General features: G+C 38.3%; 1 protein-coding gene across 1 annotated transcript; it reads left to right on the forward strand.

The window, feature by feature from the left end:
• The first annotated feature begins 435 nt into the window (after window positions 1-435).
• On the forward strand, window positions 436-11,460 carry LOC140228312 (mucin-6-like). The gene is made up of 3 exons (XM_072308541.1): window positions 436-508; window positions 4,388-4,531; window positions 11,330-11,460. Exons 1-3 carry the CDS (start codon window positions 436-438, stop codon window positions 11,458-11,460), a joined length of 348 nt encoding a protein of 115 aa, XP_072164642.1.
• Window positions 11,461-12,479: the final 1,019 nt, after the last annotated feature.

Here is a 12,479-nt window from a genome sequence, read left to right on the forward strand (position 1 = left end):
ATGATATTTATAATCATGCAGAAGTGTATACATCTCTATTAACATCTATTCTCTCCTCTTTCCAGTGATTCTCCGCCTCAAAATTTCTCCCTCGCAGGATAGTTTCACAGTCAGATCCATCACGCCCTCACGTGTAAGAATATTCATGTTATCATGTTTACCGGCAACTTCAGGACTCGCCCATCCATCATTCTTACTGGAGTCTCTGGGAGGCATCCGCCAAAGTTAGTAAATATCAAGAGGTCGTTCTGAACACTTTATAAACGGCCAGTGGCCTCCCTGTTTCAACACAATTGCACAGCTCTAACCCTCTAAGCTCTGAACTTGCCTTATCACGCACATTCACAACCAAGAGACGTCAATACTGATAACGACACCACTTAACATCGGCAGTAATAGTTTCTGAAATCGCTCGTAGGATACCCAGATCGAAAGATGAAGTTGCCCATTGCTCCAGCGGTCATCCTGTCCTTATGTTGTGCTCTCTCACACATTGGACGCACGACAGGTCGGTTGTGCTTTATCAGTTTTGTTGTAATAACTGTTTAACTTTACAAGTATTGGATGTAGGCTTTGGAGTATGAATGAATGTTATATCTTTTTGTTATGCATGTGTACTTACAAGCGTTCATTTATGCATTCAGTATATGTCAAAAATGTTAACATAATGGAGTTCGTCCATAAATTTCATATCACTCGTTATGTCTGTACACTCTATCATTTGCTTCTTGTTTTACACCACAGAATGCATAGATCAAATCAAGTCGTATAGCTTTGAAGCGCTCTAGAAATCATTCAAAATTCGAGTTGGCAAAGAAATATTGAACATTATTCACCATCAATGCATATTTTATAATGTGTATACACGCTACATATAAACAAGTATGTATTCAGACGGTCACCTTCGATTATTGACAAATCTTTGTGTTGGCTTAAATTTGCGTCAGATTACGTTTGGCGGTTACACAATCCAATTAGATGTATTAAATTTAATACATGAATTACCTTTGATGACGCCCAGTAAGTTGTAGACTTGTAGAAGGCAATTCAAAGGATTCAACAGAAGCCCTAACTGAGAAAATCTTAAACTTTAAATGTGTTAACTCTGTGTCTATCCTTGAGGTTTTCAACAAGTGTACACAGGATAAAAGTATTTCATTTTCCGAGCATTACGCGATGCCGATACAAGAAATGACGATTAAATTGGTCTTCCTATCCAAATTGTCCCCTTTTGAAAGTACAGTGATCTCAGTTCAAATCAAATGACTTTTGCACGAAATGATCCACACCTGTGGTCCTACTCGGGCACATTTTATTCATGAGGATTGACGAAGCACGATCTGATTAGTTCCTTCAGTTTGGTGTTAAGCATGTCAAGCATTCATGATGTGTAGAAATGGAATATCCTCGGCAAGAAACTGGGAATTCTGATATGGAACAGCATTATTGACTGACAGATTTTCTGCCTGAATCGCTCTTAGTCTGATGTGTTTACTTTAACATGTCTTCCATTGCAAAATCATTGCAACTTCTTTCCCAAAGTTGAAGGTCAAACACACAAACAAAAAGTCAAGAACAACAAAGCAATCTCCCACACCCTTTGTCATTTCTTAAGCGACTTCAAACATCAAACTTTTGATAACAGCAGAACCTATAAATATGCACTTGTGCACATATCCAGAAAAGAAGAAGTGTGAATCGAGTTAAATTTGAGTATGCTATAGCTGCTCTTATTTTCTTTTTTTTTTTAATCTGAGGGGTGTGCCGTATATACATGAAAAAGTTCAACAACAAAACAGGTCAAGACAAAAATGGGGGAGGTGGGAAGCGAAAGGCGGGTACTGTTGGTGATTGAATCTTACAGTGGCGCTATACAGGGACATAATACAATGCAATAATGCTTTTATAAGTGTTTGCACTGCTCTTCCCGCTGATCTTCGAGAGATGTCTGGCCGTCATAATTAGCCACACCGATTCCTGCATCTGTGTAATATGAAGAGGAACGTTAACACCTTTTGTCCACCAGGGCGGATTCAAACTTGCAGGCACCTCAAGGTTGACCTTCAAGAGTCTTTCTTTGTTTTATTTAGTAACATTTATTCGATCGGGTTTTGGTTTTCTTTGTTTTAATCGGTTCCTCCAGTCATAAATGGTCTAAAAAAATCTGTATATCATATGATTTCCATAATCTGATTTATCACTGGACCTGCGGCTGTACAAGCTTGCTTTTACGCAGGCCCCATATTTCTCGCATTATGACCATAGCTCAACTCTAATGTGTATTGACCTTTGTGTTTATAATGAGACAAACTATTGTACATTCCAGTGAAGTATCCTTTAATTTATGTCTTGTACAATTTTTATATTGTATAATCATATATTTTTCTCTGTGTTATTTGTGAGAAATGTGAAATTGAAATTGAAATTGAGTCTTGTAGAGAATACCGCAGTGCTTCAGCTGATGGAGTACATATTAACTTTTTAAATCGAGAGATGTGTGGTGACATATTCACAGTACATGTATTACTTATTACTTTGGTTGTTGTCAACCACCATTATCATAAAGCTCGCCTCGACAAAGAAACAACCGATTTATACATAATGGCAATAAAGTTCGGTAAGGAGCAGCCGGATGAAATAGATTGTGCCATGATTCTAGATCGGTAAGATTTGAAAAATGTTCTACAGTGAAAACATTTCGGACGGGGAATTTTGAAATTTAACAATTTCGCCTTCTTAAAGATGTTCTACAGTGAAAACATTTCGGACGGGGAATTTTGAAATTTAACAATTTCGCCTTCTTAAAGCGGCACGCCACTCCATGTTACAGCTGGCTAATAACACACGTACGCACACACACACACACACACACATACACACACACACACGTGCGAGCGCAAATGAGGAGTGAAGCTGAAATAAACACAACGACAGATGTTTAAAGAAAATCAGACGTTAACACAGAAAGAAAATGAAATCATTAAATTCTACAGTTTCGCTGCACGTTTTCTCGAAACAATGACACCGTTACTACTTCATGTATGTACAAGTTACATGAAGCTATATGATGTCACTGTCTTTTTTTTTCAATTCAAAGGTTTTTTATTTTCACTTCTTTCAACAGAATGTACAAAAGGTATGAATTCGACATGCATTTTAAGGAATGGTGCATAGGTAGCAAGGAATGGCATGTACATGTCAGTAATCATTACAAAGTGAGGCATTTGTCGAAAAAATGAAATAAACTTTTGAATTGAATTGAATTTTTCATACAAACATATTTATACATTCTGTGTTAAAAAAAAATGGAAGTACCTGCTCAAAAGACTGCGCTTGTACTATGTGGGCAAAAAGGGGAAAAAAGGGAGAAAGAGGAAACAGAAAGAGGAGGAAAGCGACAAGAAAACTAAAAATAAAAAGCCTAGATCAATCAATACATTAAAGATCAAGCCCACAGAGACTATTAGCCATAATAGAAGAGTAGAGCGTTTAAAGCGACCGTCTTGAAAATCCCTATAGGTTTGTAATGCGTAATTTGAGGCATTTTTTTTTTTGTCGGTAATGTAGAAATGAAGTGTGACAGTGACCACTGTCACTGTTTCGTTGAAAAACATGTAGAGCTGTGCCAATTGCTTTTAGATTTCAACTTAAAAAAAAAAATAATTCTAATATCGATGGACCTGCTACCATTCCTGGTTGCTTAATCTTGTTTTATTTATCACAGTCAGCTTGTAAATGAAGTGGTATGCCACTACATCAATATAACATTATTGGGGGGGGGGGGTGTTGTGGCATAGTAGATAAGACTCCCGACTCCCAATCGAAGGACACGGGTTCGACGCCCGCCCAGTGCTTTACACGTGCTTGGACAAGATGTTTTCACCCACCGTGTCCCTCTCGACCCAGGTGTATAAATGTGTACCTGGCAACGCTAGGGTAATAATAATGGCAGGGCCCTCTGGTAGAGCAGTGGCAACACTGGAGAGGCTATATCCTGGGTAAATAAGACATTATTATTATTATTATTATTATCGTTATTATTATGATTATGATTATGATTATTATTATTATTGTTATTATTATTATTATTGTTATTATTATTATTATTATTATCATTATTATTATTGTTATTATTATTATTATTATAATTATGATTGTGATTATTATCATTATCATTGTTATTATTATTATCATTATTATTATTATTATTATTATTATCATTATTATTATTATTATTGTTGTTGTTATTTACTCCATGCTATATTTATTGTTCGTAGAGCGCGAAATTGTATAGTCGTATGGAGCAAGTGCATTTATTTGACTCACCAGTAGAATATCTCGAGTAGGAATTGAAAATAGTTGATGAGAACTTTTTTATCCTTTGCAGGAAGTGGCCACGCCCAAGCTTTAGACTGCCCCGGCAACTTGGTCTATCTCCAAGCCGGGCCCGGTTGCGGTTCCCCGTCATGCGCCATGCCCGAAGACATCGGCTGCGACAGAGCCGCCAGTGCTGGCTGTTTCTGCCCCGACGGTGGGTTGGATTATTTTGCAAGGTTGAAATGAGATACCACCCCAATTTAGTTCAAATATTCTTTAGTGTGAAACAAAAACGGGAAAAAAAAATGAGCAAAGAAAAATGTGATTTCATCAGGATTCAAACCCGAGACCATCGGATTTTTTCCTCCACAATTTTCTCTCTGGTAAAAAAGTTTGAAGTGGCCATCTGCACTCGGATTATAGAAATGTATGACTTGCAAGCTCACATTAGAGGGGACATTATCCAAAAAAAAAAATAATGTGATGGATTGAGTGAATGCAGCAATATCAAAAGAATACATCTGTGAAATTTGAGAAAATTCGGAAAATCCGTTTTCGAGATATGAAGTTTTAAAGTTCCTATGTCGCCATCGTTGACGTCACCTCAGAACAACGATATAAAGAAAACATTGAAGAAAATTCCGCAAAATATTATCTTTCTTGCTCTATGAAAGCGCCATTATTGACTCTTTTTTCAGAAACAGGGGGTATGATATAGGGGTTGTCTCACGAGCTAAAAACCCACGAGTCATACGGCTTACGAGGAGCTTTATATTGAAAAAAGGGTCCACGATCGAGTCATACACCCATGCACAAGTCATACAGCTCACGAGTCATACAGCTCACGAGTCATACAGCCCACGAGCCAGACACCAAGTGAAACAGGCCCACGAGCTGTAGACACTGAGTAAAAGAATACCATGAGAGACATTGGGCAAATACGGCCTGGAATCAGTCTCGCGGACCGTACAGTTCGTGGGACTTGTTCACTACTGTCAAGCTCGTGGGCTGTATTATGACTTGTATAGGGTGTCTGGTTCGTGATGTACACCTAACATTACCCTTACCCTATGTCAGTAAAAATTAGTCAAAGGACTATGTGTATTTTTCATGAAAAAAAGGCATTCTGTGGAATTGTCCTCAAATTTTCTTGATATCCTTGTTCTGCAGTTATATCACCAACTATTGTAGCCTACTCATCAAGCAAGCTTCTTCCTCTACTTCACTCATGTCTTCTTTCCTGAATATTACTACATTTAGTCAATCCATATGTACACTTGAGGCAAATTTGAACTTTAAGTCGGATATGTATAAACCAGTTCCACACCTTCACAGAGTTCCACTTTGAATCCTGATAATGATAATAGCAGAAAGGAAGGTTGACTGAGGAATGACTTCGTGGGTTTTTTTTTCTCTCTCTCGTCCCATTTGTATTTGAAAACATTATACATGTAGACTACACGTACTGAGAATGTGATCATATTCGTCAGTCAGGTCTGAATGCGATGGCGCACTAGAGGAGGCGAGACAATAAAATACCTCTACTCTTGGAAGGAGCGAATGATAATAGGTACATTCTGGTTAAAAGAAAAAAAAATGTGGTTATACTAGGCCTAATGAAAACAAAACAACAACAACAACAACAACAACAAAAAAAAAAACATGTTCACGATTTATTGTGAGCATGCACGGCTGGAAGTGCGTAAACCTCTGACCTCAATTATAGGCACCCCTCTTGAGTATGATTTTGATTAAACACGTTCATGCAGCTGAAATAGTTGCCGTGAATAGGGCTCAAAGAGGGAACACATTGTGTCGGGCACGAGACATTAGATCGTGGTCTTCTGTAGGGAAATTCCCGGCACATCGGGGAAAAAAAAGGAGAGACTGAAAAACAAAATTGTCGCTCGCCACTACCAGCCTCCGACGAAAGGAGCCAAAAATCGAAAACACACAGCTCAGCCGAGAAAATCGCATCTGACATTAACTTATCAAATTGATTTTCTGTTTTCGGCATGATCATAAAGTCTCGTGCTTCATCCATCTGTAGAAATCTCGTGACAATCTGATGGACGGAAGAGCAAAATACTAGTGTTTTACAGGGGTATGCTTTCGGAGGTTGCAATATAGGTTAGAAACGAATCCAGTGCTTCAAATTACCGCTCTAAATAGACTCCGCCCATAGTAAACGAGTGGAGCATTATCTTTGTGCAATTGGCCGGTTGCTGCTAAACCGAAGTGGAGAGCTCGAGCCAACAATTATCATTATCACGCGTGTGAGTGCGTACGCTGCTTTCCCCTGCTATGTCTTTCTTAATGGATAGACTTTCTAGGTGGAGACATTTCTAAAATCACTACATATATATATATATATATATATATATATATATATATATATATATATATATATATATATATATATATCTATATTCCGAAAAAGAGGAACAGTAAGAGGAATAATGATGTCAAAGCTACGCACTGATTTCTCCTTTCTTTCTCATATCTCACAATATATAATATATATATATATATATATATATATATATATATATATGCATATATACATAATGTAATTTTGATGAGATCACCATGCAAATGCATAAGTATTTACCATTTCAATGGAAACACATACAATATACGGGTTATGTGCTCTCCGTTTCAGGGAATTACGGCGTTCTTCTCAAGTACAAGATAAAGGGAACATTTCTGTTCGCTGAATACCAAGGAAGGCACTCGTTTGGATAATTTAATTATTCTGCCGAAATTGATTTTGACATTAATTTCGACAGTTGCGTTAGTCTTGTGACGACGTAACACATTCTGATAAGAGTAGTAAATTAATACACTGTAAAACACTGCCGGGAAGCTATGCATATTCACTGCCGTTATATCCTTAAAAATATGTAAATCTCTCATCACATCAGTTCCGAGGGGACTGCGTTTGAGAGCAATGGCATGAGTACAGTTTTTTATCAGATCCGCTGAGTTTCAATAAATACTCGTGTCACACATCGACATTACACTTTGTCGTCTATGTAGTAATCAAATACATGTACCTAGTTCTTCAAATACGTAGTCATACACAAAGACAGGGTGCACGTCATGAGCTAGACACCCACGAGTCATACGGTGCCCGAGTCAGTATACCCACGAGTCACACAGGCCACGAGTTATACAACTCACGAGTCGTAAAGCCCATGAGGCAGAAACTAGTGAATAAGGCCCTCGAGATCGACATCTAGACCTACGAACTAGACACTATGAAATATTGCTTATAGTGTCTAACTCGTGGGCCTGTTTATACTTGGTGTCTAGCTCGTAGACCTGTTCCACTTGGTGTTTTAGCTCATGAGCTGTATGAATCCCAAATGTATGACCCCAGCGATCTTTTTCCCATTTCTAGCTCGCGGGTCGTACAACTCGCGGGTGCCTAGTTCCTATAGGATGACCCCCTAACCCTTTGCTCCGCAGAGGCGGAGCAAAGTACAATGGCTACAGCAACAATGGAAATTGGGAAGAGCATATTCCGCCCGCCCGTCAGTCCGCGGCAACCGGTTGTACTTCTCCACGGGAATGCAGAGATCTTCAAACTGGGTTCAGATATTAACTAAGTAGTGGGTAGATTAAATTTTTGTCAGAAGTGACGCAAAGATAATGTACTGATATCTTGGATGGTTCATTTACTTGAGGTATAGATTTTTTTTTCTCATTTTGTTCAACAAAATTTATTTTGAAAATTGAGCAAAGAAAATGGGAATCCATCGGGATTCGAACCCGAGACCTCCGGAGCTAGCCCGGTGCTCTACCGACTGAACTGTAGAAAGCCCTAGTTCAGTGTTCGTCCCAGAAGCCCTAAATTTTCAATGCTCAATTTTCCACAAGTAAATTATATTCATTTCTGGTCAGTTTTTCTGTTTGCGTTTGTGACAAAATTTTTTTTTTGGTACATGTAGGTTCTTTGTTATGTAAGTTCTTAGTTACCATCGCGTTCTTAGAATACCAAGGGAAGTGAAAACTGGAGATATTGAACCCAGTCACAATTGAAAAAAAAAATGAAAGAAAGATAACGACACAATCATGATCAAAAGGATTCACTGTTGTATCGAAAGGAGTCCGTAAACATGAATATTTTATCCTTGTTCAAGCAGAGAGTACTGACACTGACCGAAATAAGTAAAAAAGAATTCAGGATAAAAACAGAGAAGAAAATGTCAGGGGGTCGACATTCTGCAGAAGTAGAATTTTGCAAAACCTAACACACTTTAGTCCCCGCAGAACATTGTCTCATGTATTCCGATCGGAAACGTTGTTGCGACCACCTTCCTCCTCTAACCCCTGGGTGATACCAAACTTACAATCAGCACATTATTAATGTAAAGAGCGCCCTCTGATTCCTACCGGTATTCGCAGCATTAATTTTGCATTGATTGGCCGTTTGACAGACACATGTGCCCTGCTGCATAAAAGTTGATATAAAACGCAAGTCAGAACATCAAACATAATACTCACTTTTATTGGTTGATACCTGACTTACGTTTGATTTTATGACTTATCTTTGATCTCATCCTTTTCCTTTCTTTTTTTTTTTTTTTTTTTTTTTTTTTACTTAACACGGCCCTGGTGGTCTTTGCCAGTATTATTCACGAAGAAATTCTTTCTACTTGTCATTTGTCGCGCTCGTGACGGATTAAAAAGAAATGAAGGTGGATTTTATATTTAAAACACTAATTTCAAGGACCAGTCTAGTTGCTCTTAAACCAGCGATATCTATGCACAGAAATTCTTTTGTGAATCGTGTGATGCACCGCATTGAAGCGGAGGAATAGAAAAAAATAACGCGAATTCAATATCAAATAAGGAAAAGCGGCCGCTCCCCGGCCTGATTTGGCTCATTTTTTTAGTGGATCACAAAGCACGCATGCTCTTCAACTTGTTTACATTTTTCACTTTGTTCCACCAAAAATGTCTTGGCAGCGTTGATCTGTTTTGTCTATTTTCCGTTGCTTTATGTTCTACTTCTTACCTTCTTTTTCTCTTGTCTTGCCTTTTTTTTTTTTTGTGGGGGGGGGGGGCATGCCTCGGGCAATATCCGCTTTGGCACAGTTCGACATGCTGTGAGGATTCCTTTTGAAGCAGTATAATATTTTATCTTGATGTAGAAGCGGTGCCAATAATGGCAGTTGATTTCATTCTTAATCTCTAATGTGCTGACAGAGGTTCCCAATAAAAGGAATCGCAGACTTTGAACATACCAGGTTCAGCATTCGTTTGGCTCCTCAGTTGATGGTTTCAACATACATGTAGTACACACTATTCAGTTCACCTGGCGGCCACTCGTTACATTATCGCCTCGTAATAGTTTGCATTATGTATGTTACCGATTATGACTGATTCGTGAAAACATGAGAAATCTTATAAGCTCCATAACTACCCTGCCTTTTCATTACTTTGGTGGGGGGGGGGGGGGGTTATGGCATTGTGTGTGTGTGTGTGTGTGCTGTAAGCTATTAAGCATAACAAACTTTGTTTTCCTTTTGCTTTTGTAATATTTTATGACCATGGTCTTTATTCTTTTGAAACTGCAGACAAGAAGGAAAACTGGCAGGAAAGAAAGAATGGTGCAAGAATAAAGAGAGAGAGAGAGAGAGAGAGAGAGAGAGAGTAAAAAACATCGAAAAATAATTACCCATAATAAAAATTTGGCACCGTGACAGCCCCCTGTTGTTCACGCTATAGCAATTTCCAAATTTACTAGCTCAAGTTGCCTCTGACAAGAGAAAAAAAAAAAACGTATTTCCCCAAAATGTTATGGATTTCCGCATCCTGTAAGCTGTGGGTTAAAGAAAATAAGTCACTTACGAGAAAATCTCCTGTGTCAATTTCCTGCACAGTGTCAGTGCATCAATGTCAATTTTCGAATGATTTTGATTTTAAATACATATTACTTCCATTCCACGTAGGGCAAGACCTTTTAAAGACCACTAAAAGAAACAAATAATATGACAGATCTTTGAACGGTATGTCGGCGAACTCTCTAGTCTGATCTCTGTGGTCTCCATCAAGTTTTGAACTGGTTCAAATAGTCTCTAAACTGTCCCTAGGGAAAGCGAAGCGCTTATCCGTAGGAGTCATAATCCACTGGACTCCAATGTAAAGCCTATTTAAAACATGGGGTGTCCAGAGACTCCAACCCAAAGCACCTTCTGATCTGGAGATTCTCCCGCCTGAAACCCCTAGCAAACGGGAGACTCGAACTTGATGTGTGCGAAGTGCGAAGCTCCTAGGGTTCCAGATGCTCTCTTGTGCTATCTAAGGCTTATTTTTTGAACATACGATAGAAATAAGTAAGAAATCCCTTCCAACGGGAGACAAAGAGCCAGGGCGGGAGAAATTAGATCTCAAACGGGAGAACGGGAGATTTTGCAAAAATGGGTTTTCGGCGGGAGATCTCCCGTCGAAAACGGGAGAGTTGGAGTCTCTGGGTGTCCATAAAGATAAAGATGGGACTACACACCGGAGAGTAGCATCAGAAAAGGAAACCTTTCTAAAGCTCAGTATGTCTTTATCGTTAGTTCAGTTTCTATATAAATAGCTCTTTAATTATATTCAGTGAAACATTAAGTAAAAGCAGGGAATATCTCCTTTATTTTACCCTCACACACGCCACACACACGCCACACACTCACACACATACACACACACACCCTTTTATGATTTTTATTTTTTTTATATATTTTTTTTTACTTACACACACACACACATGTACACTGTATAATATACAAGTGTGTGTAATATTTTTATCAATATGGGTGTGTGAGTGTGTGTGTGCGTGTGTGTTCAGGTATTCATTTTATGAACAGCTGACTGATATTCATTATGACGTATCATTTCTATTACCAAACTGCTGTTTAACTTATAATGTGAGTGCTTGTTTGTTTTGTTTTTCAGTGCATAAAAAATATGTCAGCGACAAAGCACAATGCATTATTGTGTTATTTTTCTGTCTATGCAGGCATGGTTGTTTGCGGCGCACCGGATCACGCCATCTGCGTCGAATTGTCTGACTGCGGAACGGTCGAGTGCCCCGTTTGCAAGAATGGTTTCACTTGGTCTGCCGAAGAGGGCGTCTGCATCCTGCAGTGAACTCCGACTGTTCGTAGATTATTATTGGTGAAATAACTCGAAGTTGAGTTAGCCTTGTTTTAATTCTCACTACAGTGAAGCAGCCAAAGGCAGCATTCGTTATTTCTTGAGGTACATGAGACAAGCGCACTGATAAAGATCCATGTAGTCAAATCAGAGCAATGACATTGAACGAAATTATGCGCAATTTGGAGATAACACGATGTTTCTTAATAATTTTTGTGTCACATATTGATTTCTGCATGATCTCTACGATGAATTAAGATAAGCTTCAAAGTATATCAGGAACTTTGAATAGTTTGCAGTATGATTAGTACAAATAGTGATTGTTCATATTACAGGTATTGAGATTTTGAAACAATTTGTGTTCTCGTCCTGTTTCTAGAAGGGTATAATAATTAAGGCGAAATTTCTTTTGTACACAACCAAAGAAAACTATTTACCTTGCGTGAGCTTTCGCCTACTATTTGTAGGCTTCATCAGACTGACGTTAACTCGCCGTAGATGGGGTGTAGGCAGTCTGTAAGACTGCCTACTGTAAGACTGTACGACTGCTTACACCCCATCTATGGCGAGTCAACGTCAGTCTGATGAAGCCTACAGACAGTAGGCGAAAGCTCACGCAAGGTAAATAGTTTTCTTTGGTTGTGTACAAAAGAAATTTCGCCTTAATTAGAGAATTACCAATCAGATGAACCTCTTCCAGGAGGGTATAATAATACCTTTTGTTTCTTTGCTTCCTCACTTTAAATGATAATCTTCGACCGTCTTGGACGCATTCATTTTCAATGGATATATATATATATATATATATATATATATATATATATATATATATATATTTTTTTTTTTGTTTTTTTTTTTGAAAAGAAATTGACAAAGCATAATCTTTGATGGTGTCTGGCAAGAATTGACAAACCCACGCTATCTAATGATGCTCAAATAATTTGATGACAGAAGTCTGAAATGTAGGCGTCATAAAACTGGGGATGATACATCTTAAAAGATGACAGCAGAAC

Source organism: Diadema setosum, chromosome 1 (assembly GCF_964275005.1).
Source record: "Diadema setosum chromosome 1, eeDiaSeto1, whole genome shotgun sequence".
Lineage (NCBI taxonomy): Eukaryota > Metazoa > Echinodermata > Echinoidea > Diadematoida > Diadematidae > Diadema > Diadema setosum.

Coding starts and splice junctions, on each gene's coding strand:
- LOC140228312 (XM_072308541.1), top strand. CDS start 436: ATGAAGTTGCCCATTGCTCCAGCGGTCATCCTGTCCTTATGTTGTGCT. Junction 509..4,387: donor ACACATTGGACGCACGACAG/GTCGGTTGTGCT, acceptor TATCCTTTGCAG/GAAGTGGCCACGCCCAAGCT. Junction 4,532..11,329: donor TGGCTGTTTCTGCCCCGACG/GTGGGTTGGATT, acceptor CTGTCTATGCAG/GCATGGTTGTTTGCGGCGCA.